The 20,565-nt window shown below is 44.8% G+C and overlaps 1 protein-coding gene across 4 annotated transcripts in view; it reads right to left on the bottom strand.

Annotated features, from left to right (window-relative positions):
* The window catches only part of AMOTL1 (angiomotin like 1), a 144,368-nt gene extending 131,294 nt beyond the window's left edge, over positions 1 to 13,074 (bottom strand). Inside the window, exons 1-2 of one of the 4 annotated variants that reach the window (XM_043504172.1) lie at positions 12,939 to 13,032; positions 8,364 to 8,414 (exon numbers count right to left, since the gene is read on the bottom strand). In XM_043504172.1, coding sequence (XP_043360107.1) covers positions 8,364 to 8,414; positions 12,939 to 13,032 — 145 coding nt within the window. Of the gene's footprint in view, positions 1 to 8,363; positions 9,164 to 12,938 lie in introns of those variants that run through there. The other 3 variants (XM_038386955.2, XM_038386960.2, XM_038386958.2) reach the window with 3 other exon arrangements.
* Positions 13,075 to 20,565: the final 7,491 nt, after the last annotated feature.

Raw genomic sequence — 20,565 nt, 5'->3', positions numbered from 1 at the left:
AAACATTCCCCAAAACGTGACAAATTTTTCCACCCATTTCTAATGACCCTTCTTCACTGAGTCATCACCAACCTCCTGGGTCATCTTGAGTCCCCAGTCAGCTCTGTGTTAGTGACTCCCTTTTACTATATAGGTCTGTGATGTTTATTACACCCAGGCTGCAGGCAAGAGCACTGAACTCCTGTGGACTCGGCCGTTCTGAACAGTAAGTTCAGTCTGTTATTGATGCTCATTACATTTAAAACCACCCACGCATGTAATCACATCAACTCCAAATGCAAACAAACAAATAATTATCCCATTCCAGCTGACAATTTAGCAACCCCAAATGCCTGCACCCCATTTTATTTCTTGATTGTGACTGCCACTTCTGATGTTAGACTAGGCAGCCCACGACTTACAGCCCCACTAGCATTACCCCCAGCTATAGTGTATGTACAGCCAGCCTAAGATAGGAACAACCAAAACAGTCATGGTAAGATGCTTGGACAACAGCATGAACCAAAACGTGGAATTAAAATACAGTCTATAAAGAAGACGTTTTATTAGAGTAAATTTAGTAAGTAACACAGATCCGATGAAGTGATCTGTAGCTCACGAAAGCTTATGCTCAAATAAATTTGTTAGTCTCTAAGGTGCCACAAGTACTCCTTTTCTTTTTGCGAATACAGACTAACACGACTGCTACTCTGAAACCTGTCATTAAAAAAAAGCCTCCTTGCCATGACTCCTGCCCAGTCAGATGGAAAGAATGCTAGCTGTTCTGATTAATCACTAACTTCATTTATCCCAGATACATGGCTTGTTTCAGCAGATATTATTTTAACAGTCATCAGCTTCTCTGAAATGTTTTAAATTATGAAAAGAGGCACATCCACTTGTGCTCTTCAAGCAGTAGTTCCATAATTCCATCTGCAAAAGGTGTTTAAACAATCTAGCTACCAGATGGCCAGTAAACTCAAAAACTTGATGAGCATTACAAGAAATTTATTATTGCACTAAATTAATAGCCACTGCCAGGTTTCCACTATGGTGACGGCTGTACATATTTATCAGCTTCCCTCTGCTGTGCATTTAATAGGCGGCATTGCAGCTACAGACAGCAAAGTCATCTCTGCACATCTGTTTTCCCAATTTTGCCAAAGAGCTTTCATTTTTCTTTCCTCTAATAATTTGACCTGTTTCGTTTCTGGCAGAGGACTCCATTAAATGGAGCACTAGCTTCCTGGATTCATTCCAGCCAGAGATGAAGTCAGAACAACAAGGAAAAAAAGCAACTGGTGGCTACTAAGCAATGGGAACGAACAGGCAAGGGATTTTTAAAAAAATCAAATGGGATTGGATTCCTGGTTGTAATGGTTGCACAAGAACAACGTACCACAGAAACTGTATTTCCTGCAATCACAGTAGTTGTAGCATGCCTCCCCTAGTACATCTAGATAATCACACATGTGTTCAGCTATCAGGAAATTTGGTGCACAGCCTCTAAGAATTTCTACAGATGTATTAGGTCTTTTACAAAAGCATTCAGATCTGGATTCAGGGAGAGTTGGTTTCCCATCTCAAACACTGCCCCCCCCATTTTATTTTTCCACTTTTATCAAATTTCAATACTCTAGCACAGATTTCTCTGATCCAGTCATGTAGGGAGAGAGCTCTTTCTTCACACACATTTTTCCTCATCTGGCCTCTCTTCACCCTGATAGTCAACTATCTTATCCTAAAGCAGCAAACAGACCAATTTCTAGTGACACTTTCATTTGGGTGTGACTCAGAAGCAGGATGTAGCTGTGGCAGCATCAACTGACGCCCCTCCTTAAGAAAGCATCTCTCCCTTGCCTTTCCTTTCTCCGAGACCAAAAATTCCACCTCACTGCTCACCAAGGAGACAATACAACATTCTTCTGCTAGGCTGCAGAGCAAGTGTGAAATATTCTGTTTTCATCATTTACAGAACAGTCATAGGCAGAATCATAAGTGCAGAAATCCTGAATTTTGGGAGAGTAGACAGAATGAATGAGAAGAAGAGAGAAGAGTTCATTTTAGGCTAATCATTATGGACCCCTGACAAAATGATGCTTCCAGTACTTGCTTATCACAATCGTTTTAACTTGGGAATGAGTACGGGACACTTCAGCTAGCAGCTACAAAAGGGCACAATTGTGTCAGATGATGAATATCTCCAGAGGCTTCTCATCACCCTCAGTTCCTATACTCTTGTGAAAACTGAATGTGCAAAGCTCGGCTCAGGAGATGCCCTTCGTCATGCAAGATCAGACTCATTGGTGACTGCTAGGGAAGACAGTACTGATCATCCAAACCAAGCCTTTTATGAGGTGTGGGGGGGGAAAACTGGTTAAACTTTCTTCTCCTCTATTATGTTTCATGCTGGAAGCCAAAAGAACCAAATACCATAATAAAGACCGTTCTCATGATATTTCAAGCTATATAGGAAGCAGGAAGGACCTGAATCTCATAGAAGTGCTTGGAGCACTTCTGTACTTGGAAGTCTCCCACTATCTGACAATGAGGAGAGCGCTTTCTCTCTCTCTCTCTCTCTCTCTCACACACACACACACACACACACACAAACCTCTGTCTTGCTAAAAACTCTCTTCCTTCTTCTAAGCTCTAATCTTTCCTTGTTCTTCCATTTTTTCACAATTGTCTCATATTCTGTTTTGGTCTTATGTAGTTTATATGTGAGATCCTGTCTTACTCTAGGTTTGGAAGGAACAATGGAAATGTAGGGTGCAACCAAAACTACGTTTAATAATAATTTCTGGCCTCTGGGATGTTGAATGTTCCCACACAGCTGCTATTCCCCCTTCCCACACAAGTGGTCAAATGGGGAGCAGGGACTGGGTGGGAGCACCCTCAACTTGCCAGTTGTACCAGCGTACCAGGGGAAGTGATTTGCACTGAGTAGAGGGCTGGCACAGATTATTTCCTTCTCGGAGCAGGAATGGAACTAGGTCACAATAAAGTTCCTGGTCTACTCCCAGGGCAGTACAGTAATGCTCTATCCCTTGCTTAGAGCTTGTGGCAAAGACACAGTTAGCCTAGTTTTGCAGGTCCAAAAGATCTTGCTAATTGATCATCCAAACTCTCTGCTGTTTCATTTAATCAAACCAGACCTTAGAACTTTTGAGGTTCAGCCATCACTAGTAAGGATGTGGTCGAGGGAAGGATCAATAAGAAAAGCACAGAAGGGAAGAGTTGGAATCTGCAGCAAAGCAAGTAGGTTTTAAGTAATTTGCAGATTTTAGACCTATAAGATCAGTTAGGCAATGGAATAAGCAGCCAAAGGAAGGCTGTTGACATTGCATCGCTAGAGATATTCAGCACTAAACTAGACACCCATCTAGTATGAATTATTTTTTAATAATCTCAATCCTGACATCAAGCAGACAGAGCTCACAAGAGTTTCCCTACAATCCAATTTTTAGAATATAGTTTCCATTTAGGCATTGCATTAAGAAATCCAAACTCTGGGCACCAGAGGCTCACAGTAGAGATGTGTACATGATAAAATATCTAGGGATAAAGTGAGACAGGCTAAAAGTCAAGTAGAGTTGGACCTTGCAAAGGGAATTAAAACCAATAGTAAAAGGTTCTATAGCCATATAAATAAGAAGAAAACTAAGAAAGAAGAAGTGGGGCCGCTAAACGTTGAGGATGGAGTGGAGGTTAAGGATAATCTAGGCATGGCCCAATATCTAAACAAATACTTTGCCTCAGTCTTTAATAAGGCTAAAGAGGATCTGAGGGAGATAGCATGACAAATGGGAATGAGGATATGGAGGTAGCTATTACCATATCTGACGTAGAAGCAAAACTCAAACAGCTTAATGGGACTAAATCGGGGGGCCCAGATAATCTTCATTCAAGAATATTAAAGGAATTGGCACCTGAAATTGAAAGCCCATTAGCAAGAATTTTTAATAAATCTGTAAACTCAGGAGTTGTACCATATGATTGGAGAATTGCTAATATAGTTCCTATTTTTAAGAAAGGAAAAAAAAGTGATCCGGGTAACTACAGGCCTGTTAGTTTGACATGTGTAGTATGCAAGGTCCTGGAAAAAATTTTGAAGGAGAAAATAGTTAAGGACATTAAAGTCAATGGTAAATGGGACAAAATACAACATGGTTTTACAAAAGGTAGATCGTGCCAAACTAACCTGATCTCCTTTTTTGAGAAAGTAACAGATTTTTTAGACAAAGGAAACGCAGTGGATCTAATTTACCTAGATTTCAGTAAGGCGTTTGATACCGTGCCACATGGGGAATTATTAGTTAAATTGGAAAAGATGGGGATCAATATGAACATCAAAAGGTGGATAAGGAATTGGTTAAAGGGGAGACTACAACGGGTCCTACTTAAAGGCGAACTGTCAGGCTGGAGAGAGGTTACTAGTGGAGTTCCTCAGGAATCAGTTTTGGGACCAATCTTATTTAATCTTTTTATTACTGACCTCAGCACAAAAAGTGGGAGTGTGCTAATAAAGTCTGCAGATGATACAAAGCTGGGATGTATTGCCAATTCAGAGAAGGATCGGGATATTAGACAGGAGGATCTGGATGACCTTGTAAACTGGAGTAATAGTAATAGAATGAAATTTAATAATGAGAAGTGTAAGGTTATGCATTTAGGGATTAATAACAAGAATTTTAGTTATAAGCTGGGAACACATCAATTAGAATTAACGGAAGCGGAGAAGGACCTTGGAGTGTTGGTTGATCATAGGATGACTATGAGCTGCTAATGTGATATGGCTGTGAAAAAAGCTAATGCGGCTTTGGGATGCATCAGGAGAGGTATTTCCCATAGGGATAAGGAGGTTTTAGTACCATTATACAAGGCACTGGTGAGACTTCACCTGGAAAACTGTGTGCAGTTCTGGTCTCCCATGTTTAAGAGATGAATTCAAACTGGAACAGGTACAGAGAAGGGCTACTAGGATGATCTGAGGAATGGAAAACTTGTTTTATGAAAGGAGACTCAAGGAGCTTGGCTTGTTTAGCCTAACTAAAAGAAGGTTGAGGGGAGATATGATTGCCCTCTATAAATATATCAGAAGGATAAATACCGGAGAGGGAGAGGAATTATTTAAGCTCAGCACCAATGTGTACATAAGAACAAATGGGTATAAACTGGCCACCAGGAAGTTTAGACTTGAAATTAGACGAAGGTTTCTAACCATCAGAGGAATGAAGTTTTGGAATAGCCTTCCAAGGGAAGCAGTGGGGGCAAAAGATCTATCTGGCTTTAAGATTCTACTCGATAAGTTTATGGAGGAGATGGTATGATGGGATAATGTGATTTTGGTAAGTAATTGATCTTTAAATATTCAGGGTAAATAGGACTAATCCCCTGAGATGGAATATTAGATTATTAGATGGATGGGATCTGAGTTACCCAGGAAAGAATTTTCTGTAGTATCTGGTTGGTGAATCTTGCCCATATGCTCAGAGTTTAGCTAATCGCCATATTTGGGGTCGGGAAGGAATTTTCCTCCAGGGCAGATTGGAAGAGGCCCTGGAGGTTTTTCGCCTTCCTCTGTAGCATGGGGCACGGGTCACTTGAGGGAGGCTTCTCTGCTCCTTGAAGTCTTTAAACCATGATTTGAGGACTTCAATAGCTCAGACATAGGTGAGGTTTTTCGTAGGAGTGGGTGGGTAAGATTCTGTGGCCTGCGTTGTGCAGGAGGTCTGACTAGATGATCAGAATGGTCCCTTCTGACCTTAGTATCTATGAATCTATGAAAATGATCATTTTTCTTCTATGCAGTGTTGTAGCTGTGTTGGTGCCAGAATATTCGAGAGAAAAGGTGAGTGAGATAATAGCTTTTATAGGACCAACTTCTGTTGGTGAAAGAGACAAGCTTTTAAGCTTATAGAGCTCTTCTTCAGGTCTCCTGAAATTGGTCCAATAAAAGATACTACGTCACCCACCTTGTTTTTCATTTTTAATTCTGCCTATGGATAACCCTGTGTTTTACTTTAGGGTGCTGGTGATCTATCAGTTTCTGTAGTTGTCTCTAAAAGTGGTTGTATCTCCATAAAATCAAGTCTCCTTACCAGAAATCCAGTATTTCAGAAAAAGGAGTGTATGTTTGCAGCAATACTCAAATCTCAGGCTTCAGAGCATAAAATGATCAATGAAGGAGTCAGGGAAGACATTTCCCCCCAACTACATTGCACAAACAGTTGGTGCACTGTGAGTGGTAGGAAAGGAAGATTCACTTCCCACCGAAGTTCATGTGATGACCATTCCTGGAGGTGGGATACCAGAACTTAATGATCCAATGAGGGAAATTGTACGTTCTTATGGACACACGATGTTGCCCTCTATGAGACATGATGCTCTGCTCCAATGGTCAAGTTTAAAAGTGCATGACTCTCTGTGAGTGGGCAGTGGGGAGGACTGGGGGGAACCACAAGAGAAGGGTCTTTCTGCATGTCTAGCTAAACAGACTGTTGAAAGACGTACCACAAACAAATACAGTCCTGAAATATCAGTGCACCTCAGATTAGATTCTGCCCTCCTCCTTCTGTGAGAACATAATTAATGTGTTTGGTTTTAGGGAGGTCTGCTCTCTATTGTTTAGTAATGTGAATCACGTCACTTGGTCCCAGAGCTCTCACAGTGCAGAATGCTGACAAAGAGCACAGGGCTCGTACTTGAGACCACCCTAATTTAGGATGACTTTGGTATGAAGCATAAGCACAAAGGGAAAGCCATTGTTCTAGGTCCACTGGCACCAAGGGGTTATATGGAGAAAGAGTGTACCTCTTCCTCAGGATAACAGTTTTTGCTGTGAGTGCCTCAGCTTCTGCTTCTCCCATGCTGACAACCTGCTGCTGAACAGCCATCTTGCTCAATGGCAGTAGGGCAGAAATGTCAGTGTGACAATGGAGCAGGCTGGGCACTCCAGGCTGGCTGTGATGCCACCAGCTTTTCTGAGAAGCCACTTGCCCATAGAACCTGAACATGTTTAGTCAGCTCTCTTGGAATAACTGCACTTTGTATGTTTACTGCACATTACACCTCCAACCTTTCCCACTTCTAAACTACCCAGGAACCTCTTGCCTCATTTTTCATTTTGTCAGGCAGTCTTGACAGCATGACCCACACCACCACCATTACATACACACACTCTTTTGTCTCCATGCCCTCTCCCCATTCCTCAGGGCAACAGGTGGTCAATATCTTCAGCTGGCTCTACAGGGCGCTCTTTGTATGGGCCACCTGTTGAGGATCTTCTGATGAGCAACATGTAGTCCATCTCATTCTCTCTGTCCTGCCTCAATACAGCACTTCTAGCTAGGGCTACAAAACAGACTACTTCTGCCATGGCCCTGCTGAGCTGGGGTTAAGAGAAGACTCATGACCTTTATTGCCTAACGATGTCCTAATGAACCTGCTAGAGATTATGGATCATCTCTCCTAGAAAGCAAGTGCTGGAGGACCCCAAGCAAAGAATTAGGGGGTGTCTCTCAGCCTCAGCTCAGTAGACCCAACAGCAGGGTCTGTTTGCTGCTCCCTGTTGCATTATTTGGGTAGATGGTCACCCAGTCCCCAGAAATGCCTTTATGCCAGTTTGAGCCAGTCGCCTACACTGGGTGGCCCCCAAGAAGCTACCTAGTGCCCCCTGCAGTCCAAACAGGGGAACTTCTAGCTACAAGACTGAACAGGGATAGAGCAGGCCACCAGCACCCAGTTCCCCACTTGAAGATAAAGTGGGTGGGATCTTGAGCCCAAGCAAGGGACTGACTGTATGTTCTCCTGAGTTTGTCGAATCCTGCCAAACCAACCCATATGAAGTGAACTATTGATTTCATTCTGGGAACTGGACTCTTCACTCCTCAGACTTCACACATTTCTAGTCCTGATTCCCCTCTGCTCTAACCACTAGAAACATAGCATACTGGAGGACAAAGTTTTGGGAGCTCATTGTAGCACTAACCATCAGAGCAGAGAGCACTAACCATCAGAGCAGAGAGTCACAGAAGTGCTGGTGCCAGGCATGGGTTAATCTTTACCTGCACTTCCAAAAACCTGGAACATTTACACTTTCTGCAACAGAAAGGTGCAAGCTCTTGGCACAAAATTAAATACCCAAGCAAATGTGATTCAGAAAGGTACTAAATACATCTCCTAGTATCCAGCAGTGTCCACCTCTCTGGTCTGTGCATTTAAAAGCAATGCAGAAAGGAGCCACTGGCAATGATGCATTTATGCGGCAGACTGCACTCAGCAGCTGCCCTATTTTTATAACTAAGTCTTCTCATTCAAATTACAGTATAGGATGCAGAGAAGAAAAAGACGTAGGAATATATGCTCTGCATAGGACTTACCCAACTGATCCAATCTGAATGGTGCTGGTGTACCTTCAGAAATCTCATTGTCTGCAGGAAGAAGAACAAATGCCTGGAAAGAGCAGCCTGATTCATAGGTGTATATTGTTAGAGAAATAAAACTGCTTCTAGTAACACTGCAGTGAGGCTGTTGCTTAGCTTGCCGCTAGTTCTGCCAGGTGCTTTCTCTCAGCATGTCTGTTTGGAAATTAACAATTGTCAAAGAAACTTTGGGTCAATTCAGCCCCAAAACCAAAGCATATTCTTGCTGCAAAATGAAACCTTGTCCTCCCACCAGCACCCATACACTTTGCGTTGGCAGAGTCCTAGGGGGCTGCACTGCACCATTCTGATCCGTGGTGGGACACCCAGGCTGCACATGTAAAACAACAACCTCATTTTCTGCCGTGTCCTCCAGACTTTTCAGAAGCCCCACCACTCCCATCTCCTGTTCCTTTTAGTATCCAAAGATTGGCCAGAAGCATCATTAACCAGAACAGAGGCTCCAGAAGTGAGCATGCCGATCCTGTGCCCACCTGAATGGACACAAACACCTCCCTTCGCTACTGCAGGCCCCTCTTTGCCATCCGGCCTGCCTGCCCACTGGTTGCTAGGCAACCACAGCAGGCAAACGTATTCGGCATTAACTCTCCCACCCTCTATGAGATTTTTGTTTGTTTTTCAATTATTTAAAAAGAAAAAAAAAACCCTGAGAAAAGGCCAGATCCTCAAAGACAAATAAATAACAAAGAAACCAAAGAGACTCTTTCCCCTTCAGTCACTGGATTTGATCTCCCAGATACCGAAATCTCTTGTCTATCAAACAGGGATGTTGTGTAGCCAGAGTACATTTCAACCTATGGAGAGGAGGGGAAGGGCTACAGCCCAGTTTTCTCCCTCCTCCTGACTAGCAGACCAAGCGAGCCCTTTAACTCTGTGAATTTTCACCTGTAACACTCACAGGAGAAACTCTCACAAGGCACTAGTAGAAAATAAATCACTAGGGACTACCCTACACTGAGGATAAGACATGGGGACTTGAAATCTAGCAAGTCACCCTCACCAAATGATCTTGACACTTCACACACATCAGTGAATTTATCCCCACAACACCCCTGTGAGGTAAGGAAGTATTATTATACTATACTGTCTTTGTTATTGGGATCTTCAGTCTAGCAGACAAACCTGTAAGTAGATCCAATGGCTGGAGGCTGAAGCCAGACGAATTCAGATTGAGAATAAGATGCACATTTTTAACAGTAGTGAGGTTGATTAACCAATGGAACAACTTACAAAAGTTGTGGTGGAATCTCCATCACTGGCAATTTCAAAATCATTACTGGGTGTTTTTATAAAAGATATGCTCTAATTCAGTGGTCTCCAAACTTTTTACGCGCAAGATCACTTTTCGAATTTACTCTACTCTGCCCCTTCCCTGAAGCCCCGCCCCTTCCACAAAGCTTCGCTCTGCTCACTCCATTCCCCCCACCCCAATGCTTGCTCTCCCCACTGTCACTCATTTTGACTGGGCTGGGGTAGGGGATTGGGGTTCAGGAGGGAGTGCGGGCTCTGGGTTGGGGCCAGGGGGTTCACAGTGTGGGAGGGGCCTCTGGGCTGGGCCTGGGGCATGGGGCTGGGGTGCAGGAGGGGGTGTGGGTTGTGGGGTCTGGGAGGGAGTTTGGGTGCAGGAGTGGGCTCCAGGCTGGGACACAGTGTTGGGGTGCAGGAAGCGGCGGGGATACTGGCTCTTGGAAGGGGGGCCAGGGCTGGGGCTTGGAGTGCAGAAGGGGGTATGGGGTGCTGGCTCCAGGACGGGACTTAGGGCTGGGGGTTGGGATGCAGGAGGGTGTTTGGGGTGCTGACTCAGGGCTGCGGCTTGGGGTGCAGAAGGGGGTTCAGGGTGCAGGAGGGGGTATGGGTTGATGACTCTGGGAGGGGACTCAGGGCTGGGGGTTGGGGTGTGGTCTCCCGCTGGGCAGCACTTACCACCAGCGGCTCCCAGTCTGCGGTGCAGCATGGCTGCCACTAAGGTTGGCTCCCTGCTTGCCCTGGCCCCACGCCACTTCCAGAAGGTGCCAACATGCCCCTGTGGCCCCTCGGGGGGCAGGGGACATGGGGCATGTTGCTCTGTGCACTGCCCCTCTCTGCCGGCATCGCTCCTGCAGCTCCCATTGGCCATAGCTCCCTGTTCCTGGCCAATGGGAGCTGCGGGGGCGGTGCTTGCAGGCAGGAGCAGCGTGTGGAGGGAGACCCCTGCCCCCTGTGCCTCTCCCCCCCCCGCCGCCCCTGGGCTCCAGGGCTGTGCTGGCCACTTCCTGGGGCGGTGTGGGGCTGCGGCAGGCACGGAGCCTGCCTTAGAGGCAGCCCCGCTGCACCACCAGAGATTGCGATCAACTGGGAGATCCTCTAGGATCGACCAGTTGATCACGATCGACCAGTTGGTGACCACTGCTCTAATTCAAACACGAAAGTCCTATGGCCTGTGTTTTACAGGAATTCAGACTAGAGGATCACAGTGGTACCTTCTGGCCTTATTATCTGTGAATCATCCCCACTTAACAGATGGGGAACTGAAGAACAAAGAAGCAAAGTGACTTGCTCAGAGTCACACAGGAAGTTTATGGCAGAGCTTAGAAACGAATCCACATCTCCTGAGTCCCAGGCCAACCTCAGCCACAAGCCCATCCTTCCTTTCCTGACCTTAGCTGAGGCAAGACTATGCTATGGTGCCTATAAGAAATCAGCCAACATTTAATGATTAGGTCGAGGAACAATGGTGGGAGGTGGCTGAGGGTTCGCTAAGACAATGCTTGTATCAGAGCAGGTGGAAAAAATTTTATTTTCAAAAATTTTCATAAAAATTTCAATGTTTTTCAAAATTCTAAAAATGCAGTAAATTTTTTGAAAAATGTTTAGAATTTTTTCCCATCAGATCTAATATATTTATTTGCAAAACTATAGAGTAGATTGGAATACAGATTGATAGATGTGAGCACACACATACAAATTGTATAAATATATCTAATCATTATATCTGATCATCTTTGTCTTCTCTATCCTTATATTTTGCCTGTCTTCCTAGAGTGTAAATTATTGATGGCAGTGACAATGTCTACCACTATTTGTTCAGCCCCCAAGCACAAACAGGGAACTACAATAATATAATTATGAAAGAATAACATAGACCTGAGCACATGGCCAGTGTTCAACAAATCAATAGTAATGGGAATTGAGATAAGACCATATAAAATGTTTTTCTTCTAGATATTTAAAATGGACAAAGTAATTACACCAGGAACCTTAGATTATCTGTTGCCTTATCCAGCCTTACTTCATACCCTTTTAAACAAACAGACTATTGTGGAACAGCCTTCTTTCCCCCTGCAACTCCCACATTGGACTGTGAGGAAAAGAAATTACATTTTTGTGCAAATATTTAAGTATATTAGACCCACAATTTGGTGTATTCAGATGGACCACAATCAGAAGAATCTTCCCTGACCCCGCCCCGATGCAGCACATCCCCTCTATCAAAGGTGGACTGCGGGATCAGGATGGTGTCAGTCAGGGTTTAAATTCTCAAAGATTATTTCCTGGAGGTCCCTCCCCCCATTCAAGGCTCCGGACTTAAGTCCCTCGGGGCCTAGGGGGTGCTGGGAGGCACCAGCATCTCCAGCGGAGCTCCCCCAGGTTTGAAAATATTTACCAAACCTCCTCTCCAGTGGGCTCCTGCTGAATTTAAGCCCTAGCACCAGTGCAGGTGAAGTGCTATCCAAGGTTGGTAAGCAGTGAAATGACAATTTTATCAGCTTATTATTATTACAGCCTTATTCACTTCAACACAAACACACACTATACCTCATATCTAGAGACTGCTGAATAGCATCAGAGCATCTCTAGTGTTAACAGGACATGTTCTGATGGTTGTGATCATCGTCTCCAGGGACTGAACCAAAGATCTTTGGATCTAAAATGGGCATACTGAATAAGACCAATGGTCCATCTAGCCCGTATCCTGTCTTCCAATAGTGGCTAATGCCAAAAGCTTCAAAAGGAATGAACAGAACAGGGTAATTATCAAGTGGTCCATCCCTGTTGTCCAGTCCCAGCATCTGGCAATCAGAAGCTAGAGACATCCAGAGCATGGGGTTGCATCCCAGACCATCTTGGTTAATAGTAATTGATGGACCTATCCTTCATGAACTTATCTAATTCTTTTTTAAACCCAGTTATAATTTTGGCCTTCACAACATCCCCCAGCAACAAGTTCCACAGGTTAGCCATACACTGTGTCTCATAAGCCCCTGCTGCCTAAGCCAAAGGACAAGGTCCAATAATTTGAAAGCATTTGTAGGGATAAAGGCCATGCAATACCTTGAACAATTCCCAAGACATGTAACAGATGCCAAGATTGGCCATCACCAGCACTAAAGGAAAGTAAATAGAGTTGGATGGTACATTTTTGCTAAAGCAAAACACTTTGGTTTCCACAAAACTGTTGTTGGGAAGGTTTTTGGGTCTGGGGCACAGAGAGTGGATTAAACAGGTGGATTAAAAGCTGCACAGCTGCCATACCTCCTCTGTCACTAGCAAAGTGAAAAATACCACTGTGAGTCAGCCAGTTGATTTCATCCAGCTTCCAGTTGTCACCGAGGTCCATGCTTTCCATACAGTGTCAGAGAGTTGCTGGTAACACCTCCTGGAGTTTTTTCTGAGGAATAAACAAAACCTATTGTGAATTATCGCAATTGCCAGGCTTCAAAATCTGCAAACAACTAACCACTGATGCAGAGCGAAACTAGTATTTCTATGTCTAACCCTATTGGCCAAATTGTGTGCAGACCACACATGGGAGTGCAAGACAGGGAAAGGGCGTACAGTTTCCAGATTACGTTTAGGTGTTGGTTTGACTAGGGTTAAGTGGCAATTTGTTTTCTTGTCCTGTGAAAATTTTTGACATTTCAAATTTTTTTCCCATCCATTCGCATACCAGGATGAAGTTGAAGTCTCAAAAATTGTCATTACCTGGAAAAAAAAATCAGTTTAGGTCAATTGAAATGTTTTGTCTCAGTTTTAACTTTTTTCCTTTTTTAACATTTTTAGTGTAAATTTACTAAAACTTCAGAACAACTTGAAACATCAAAACTTTCTGGTTCAACAGAGTTGAAACCTTTCTTAACCAAAATTTTTTTAAGTCAGGTGTCTCGAACCTGACGCAGTTTCATGAACAGTTTGGGTTTCAACAAATCGGCATTTTTCAGGGGAAAAAAAAGTAAAAAAAGTTGCCAACCAGTTCTGTAGCTGTATAACTGTGTTTTAGAGACTGCTGTAACAGTAGCAATTAGCCAGGGTACTTCAACTTGTGATCCCTGGTTTAAATGAGAGGGAGCTACTGGCAGGATTGCTAGATAGGCTTTTTGAGCTGATGTCAGGGAGAGTGCTTTATCAGCATCGAGCCAAATCATACTAAAACATTTACAATTACTTGCTTTAAGTTTTGCCATGTGCATAAGAATTTGATTAGCACATCTTTAAAAATTCTACATGTGTGTATTGGGACAGGGTCGGGCCAGATGGCTATAAGAGAGTAATAGAAGGCAGATATATTAGCCCCAGGCTAAGTAGGTCCCTTTTCCCTGGGTAAGGCAACAGGGAAGGTTCCAGAATAATCAGGAACCTTCTGGAGACAATTAAGACAGGCTGATTAGAACTCCTGCAGCCAATCAAGAAGCTGCTAGAATCAATTAAGGCAGGCTAATCAGGGCACCTGGGTTTTAAAAAGGAGCTCACTTCAGTTTGTGGTGTGCGTGTGAGGAGCTGAGAGTGAGAACATGGACTGTTGGAGGACTGAGGTGTACAAGCATTGTCAGACACCAGGAGGAAGGTCCTATGGTGAGGATAAAGAAGGGGTTGGGAGGAGGCCATGGGGAAGTAGCCCAGGGAGTTGTAGCTGTCGCACAGCTGTTCCAGGAAGCAGTCTAGACACCTGCATACCACAGGGCCCTGGGCTGGAACCCGGAGTAGAGGGCGGGCCCGGGTTCCCCCCAAATCCTCCCAACTCCTGGTCAGACACAGGAGGAGTCGACCTGGACTGTGGGTTCAGAAAAACGGCCAAGCTGAGGGCTGCCGTGAAGGTCCAAGGTGGGCAAATCCACTAATAAGTGCAAGACCCACCAAGGTAGAGCAGGAACTTTGTCACAGTATATTATATATTATATCACAGTAACGCAGTCTGACTCTTTGCCCCCTATAGGGGCTAAGCTGCATAACAGGTTTCTGAGTCTGCTGCTGCTTTCAAGCTAAGGAAGCTAGTCCTTTAGCTAAGGCAGCAGCAGCAGCTCCTGCTTTTAGATCCAGAGCAACAGGGTTCAGCCCCTGAAGACCCACTTGACCATGTCCTTTGAACATTAGAAATTCTCTGATGCTATTCAGCAGTCTCTAGCTATGGAGTATAGTGTGGTTTAGAGCTGAACCCTAATGATTTGCTATCTACTCTAGTATTAATTAATTATAATATAATATTATTATTATTGTATTCATTATTATTTTAATGGCCACCAGAGTTTAAATGATCAATTTCCAGATTACCTGGAGATTTGCATTTTGTGAGTTATTAATAATAGCACATGGAGGCAGAGACTTTTTTCTTCCTATCTTGTCCATGTGGAATGGAGCATGGGAATCATTCCTAGCCCTTCCCGTATGGACAGCTGCCAGTCTATCCACAGGTAATTAGCAGCGTTGGGTTATGACACAGCTTTATTCCACGAGATCTGAAAATAGATGAAGACTCAGTGAAGCAGACAGAGGTACAGGATGACTGTTCTAGTTAGCAGAAACCTTAGAGGAAGACACCCTTGTTTTGACAAGATTGGGCAGGGCGATAAAGAGGAAGCCACAGCTAAATGAGCTGAGGAAGAAGGGAGGGGAGAAGGAGACAGGCCATGAGTTTGTTTGCGGCAAGTCCAGACAAGGAGAATGGTTTTGAATTGGATTCAGTGCTAAGGCTGGGGCTGGCCGTGCTGGTTTTAGTGCAGTGCTTTGCACTGATGCAGTCTTAATGCAGGGAAGATTCTGGGCCACCATTATCACCTGATTAATATCACCTTAGCAGAACAATAGCCAGACATCAGGAGGAAAACCACTGGATACTAGGTATTAGATGAATTAGATGCATCCGATGAAGTGAACTGTAGCTCACGAAAGCTTATGCTCAAATAAATTTGTTAGTCTCTAAGGTGCCAGAAGTACTCCTTTTCTTTTTGCGAATACAGACTAACACGGCTGCTACTCTGAAACTAGGTATTAGATGTTTTTCACACAGAATGGGGCTTTTTATCCTGGTATCTGGGGCATAGTGTGTTTTTGAGCTGGGACTTCCCCTCTGCCCAGTGGGTGCTCTACCCCACCCCAACTCTGGCCCTACCTCTGCCCCCCTTCTTCCCACCCTGCCCCACCCTTGCCCTGCCTCCATTCCACCCCCTTCCCCCAAGTCCCCGTCCCTGCCCCGCCTCTTCTCCACCTCCTTCTCCGAGCATGCCGCATCCCTGCTCCTCCCTCTCCGTCCTAGTGCTTCCTGTCCACTGCCTAACAGCTATTTGGCAGTGCTTAGGACTTTCTTGGAGGGAGCGGGAGGAGCAGGGATGTGGCGCACGAGGCAAGAAGGGGACGGGGGAGCTTGGCTGCAGGTGGGTGCGGAGCACCCGCTAATTTTTCCCTGTGGGTGCTGTAGCCCCAGAGCACCCCATGGAGTTAGCTCCTATGGCTGAAGCTCAAGTCAGTGCTTGTCTACATGGAGAAATAGCCCAAGATAGCTATTGTGGACTAGCTCTCCATATGGACACCTTTATTCTGCACTTTGAAAGTGGACCAAGTTAAACTGTAAAAAGTCACTCAGTGGAGAATAAGAGTGTCCACATGGAGAGTTTGTGCTGAATAGGTATGACCTTGCCATTAATTCCAAATGCAGTTTAGACATGTAGATGACTGTAAGCATCCATATGTGCTTCTATCGATAGCTGGAGGTGTGTGTGTGTGTGTGTGCACGTGCCAATAGTTCAAGCTTCCAAATGAATGCAAAACCTGTGTCCTCGGTATTTACATGGTAAAGCATACCCCAGCACATACCTCTAAGACTAGATCAGAAGGAACCTAATGGGATGGACCCGATTCTCCCCTCACTTCCATGAAGATAATTCAGAGCCAACAGAGTTACCCTAATGTAAAAGAGAGAGGAGAGAATCAGGCCCAGCTGGTCTAATGTTGCTAAATAGCAGTGCTGAAAGTTGCATCCTCATCCCATGGAGCCTGGAAACTGCTGCACTGAATCACTAAGCGTCCTGCTGCCTTACACTCTCTCTCTCTCTCTCTGAGCCTCTTCCTGGAGCTAGTTGTGCCAATACTGACAGAAAGTCTGGGGGCCCACTTCCTCCTACTACCACTCAGAGGAAGACCTCTTTCCCTCAGCCCTCACCAAGCAGCTACTACTTCCATGACTCAGAAACAGGTTAGACTTGTTTCCACCCTCTTGAACCCTTCTTCCCTGACACATAGGCAGGGCCGTCCTTAGGATTTATGGGGCCCTATGCAGTATTATTAAACTGGTGCCCCTATGCCAGTGCATTCAGCTCTGTGAATACTGGTGCCCCTATACTGCCCCTATACTGGTGCCCCTATGCTGGCGCAACTGGTGCCCCTACGCTGGCACATTCAGCTCTGTGAATACTGGTGCCCCTATTCCAGTGCAACTGGTGCCTCTATGCCGGCGCATTTGCCTCTGTGAATATGGCCCCTGCCTTTTGCCTAGCAATGAGACTGCAGCGCACAGTGGGTGTGCGGGAGCTGACCCGCTCTTACCTGCTGCCCATCATAAGCACAGACTCTGTGGGTGGGTGCTCTGGGACTGGAGCACCCACAGGGAAAATGTAGTGGGTGCAGAGCACCCACCGGTGCCAAGCTTCCTCCCTCTACTCCCCTCCCACTGTGTTTCTCGTGCACCTGTGACCCCGTGCTTACCAGCTCCTCCCACTCCCTCCCAGCACTTCCCGAGCGCTGCAAACAGCTGATTCACGGCATTCAAGCTCGGGGAGGGAGGGGAGGAGCAGAGACAGGGCATGCTTAGAGGAGGAGATGGGGAAGAGGTGGGGTGGGGGTGGAGCAGGGCGGGAAGAGGTGGGGCAGGGGCGGGACCTGGAGCAGAGTCGGGGTTCAAGCACCCCTTGGCAAGATCAGAAGTTGGCACCTATGGTCCCGGTGGTGCCCCAAATTTTCGGGTGTCCTACACAGCCGCGTATGCTGCTTATGCTGAAGGACAGCCCTGCACATAGGCTATGGGAAGCTGCCAGCACTTCCATACATCATGGAAGACTCTGTGGGCAAATAGGAAGTAGCTGGTTTACAGCATCACACATATGATGCAAGTGAAACCGACTGATTGAGATGGGACATGATTTTCAGTCAGATTGTTTAGAACTCTGAGATTTGTGGCATGGTGGTGAACACCCCATTAGCTCAAATACCTTATGCAGTCAGAGCTGAGGGAGATTTTCAAAAATCACCTCAGGTATTTAGGAGCACATGTTAAAGAGGAAGTGACGGCTGCCATCTTGACCAACACACCAGGGATTGAAGCAGGGACCTCCAAGTGTAAAGCATGCAGTGCTACATCTTGTACTAATGAATGAAGGCTCTGTAGTTGGGGGCCATAACAACTCATATCCTCTGTGAATTGGCACAGTGGGGGACTTGTAACACACTCACCAGTGGGTTACATAAGCATTTCCTCAGCCCTTCATAGAATATCAGGGTTGAAAGGGACCTCAGGAGGTCATCTAGTCCAAACCCCCTGCTCAAAGGAGGACCAATCCCCAATTTTTGCCCCAGATCCCTAAATGGTCCCCTCAAGGATTGAACTCAGAATCCCAGGTTTAGCAGGCCAGTGCTCAAACCACTGAGCTATCCCTCTCCCTCTTGTCAACTAAGGGCTGAGAAATTACAGTATACACCCAAGACCTTCAATTTAGTCCTCTAACAAAAACAAGGAGGACAAGACTTAACATTCCTGATATTTCTAAAGCTTAAAGGGCAGGGCCAGAAAAAAAACTCATCCCCCCCATCCATCCTTCACATTACTACACAGCAAAAAGGGGCACAAATCCAATTCTTTGTCCTTTTTGTCCTCATTGTTAAAGTCCTCCCTAACTGCAGAATAAATACTGCAATATGTGAATTATTATTTCGGTAACATTTTTTCAACCTCTAATCTGTAAGAACTGGATGTCAGAGGACAAAGGTCAGTTAAGCTTCTGGTTTGGAATTTTTCCAGTTTAAAACAATCTGTTGCATGTATTCTCTGGACAGTAACAGCTGCACTAGAGCTTTTTAAGACTAAATTGTGCAGAATTCAACTAGCCAGAACAGGAAAATAAATTGTAACAACTTGACACTAACACACACAAGCAAGGGATTCATGGGATTAAATCCCCAATACTGCATCATGCAGCTGTCAGATTTTGGAGGCCGTGGTGGAACTCTTCCAAGGCTTTTCAGAAAGCCTTTGACAAGGTCACTCACCACAGGCTCTTAAGCAAAGTAAGCTGTCATGGGATAAGAGGAAAGATCTTGTCATGGATTAGTAACTGGTTAAAAGATAGGAAACAAAGGGTAGGAATAAATGATCAGTTTTCAGAATGGAGAGAGGAAAATAGTGGTGTCCCCCAGGGGTCTGTACTGGGACCAGTCCTATTGGACATGGAGAACAATTCATCACCATCCTCTTTATATCAGGTCCCCCCCAGTCTTATTTTCTCAAGACTAACCATGTCCAGTTTTTTTTAACCTTTCTTCATAGTTCAGGTTTTCTAAATCTTTTATCATTTTTGTTTCTCTGCTCTGGACTGTCTCCAGTTTGCCCATATATTTCTTAAAGTGTGGTACTCACAACTAGACAGTACGCCAGCTGAGGCCTCACCAGTGCTGAGTTGAGTGAGACAATTACCTCCCATGTGTTACAAACATCACTACACCCCAGAATATCAGTCTTTTTCACAGCTGCATTACATTGTTGGCTCATATTCAATTTGTGATTCCCTGTGACCACAAGATCCTTTTCAGCTGTACTACCACCTAGCCAGTTATTCCACATTTTGTAGTTGTGCATTTGATTTTTATTTCCTAAGTGAAGTACTTTGCACATGTCTTTATTGAAATTCATCTTGCTAGTTTTGGATCAATTATCCAATGTGTCAAAATCATTTTGAATTCTAATCCTGTTCTCCAAAGTGCATTGAAGTTGCAATCCCTCCCTACTTTGAGTCACCTGCAAATGTTATAAGCATTCTCTACACTCCATTATCCAAGTCATTAATGAAAATACTGACTAGCATCAGACCCAGTATAGACCCCTGCAGGACCCTATTAGATACGCCCTCCCAGTTTGACAGTGAACCATTGATAACTTCTCTTTGAGAACGGTCTTTCAGCTAGTTGTGCACCCACCTTATAGTAATTTCATCTAGATTGCATTTCCCTCAGTTCAGCAGTTGGACACTGAAGATACCCAAATACCCATCTAAATAAGTGCTGTATCTAGAGTGCAGATGTACAACTGGCTTTGGCCTGGTTTACACTGTATAAAAGTTTTACCAGCATGGCTATATCGGTTGGGAGTGTGTGACTTTTTGCTGACACAACTCTGCCAGTGAAAGCCTAGCTGCAGATGCAGTTATACCAGTATAAGTGCACTTATGATAGTATAAATTACTTCACTTCACTGAACCTGAATAAGTTATACTGGCATAAGCACTTTTATACTGACATAACTGTGGGAGTGTTGCTACTTTAACTATTAAGGCATAGTTAAAGCAACAAAAGAAACCCAAACTTCTAAGTGTAAAGAAGGCCTTAGATGTACAAATTTGAAATGTTCACAGCAGTGCAGTCACCTCACTCTGCTTCTGCACAGCCTGCTCTCAAGACATAGTTCAGCCCTTGGAAAAGATTCATCTTTTTGAACCAGCCTTTGAACAGTTACACTCCTGCTCTCAAAAGCAACATTCGTGGAAACTTCTTCCAGCCACCAGCACAGCCAATGAGATTTGGATCAGGCCCCTAGAACGCAGTGACATGGAATCACTCAGACCCTCATGAGGCCAGAAAAACAGCCTGGGTGTGCACGCACACACTCATATTGTAGGAATAATGT

The sequence above is a fragment of the Dermochelys coriacea genome, chromosome 1 (assembly GCF_009764565.3).
Source record: "Dermochelys coriacea isolate rDerCor1 chromosome 1, rDerCor1.pri.v4, whole genome shotgun sequence".
NCBI lineage: Eukaryota > Metazoa > Chordata > Testudines > Dermochelyidae > Dermochelys > Dermochelys coriacea.
The sequence above is the reverse complement of the archived record's forward strand: the minus strand, read 5'-3'. Positions and strand labels throughout refer to the sequence as shown.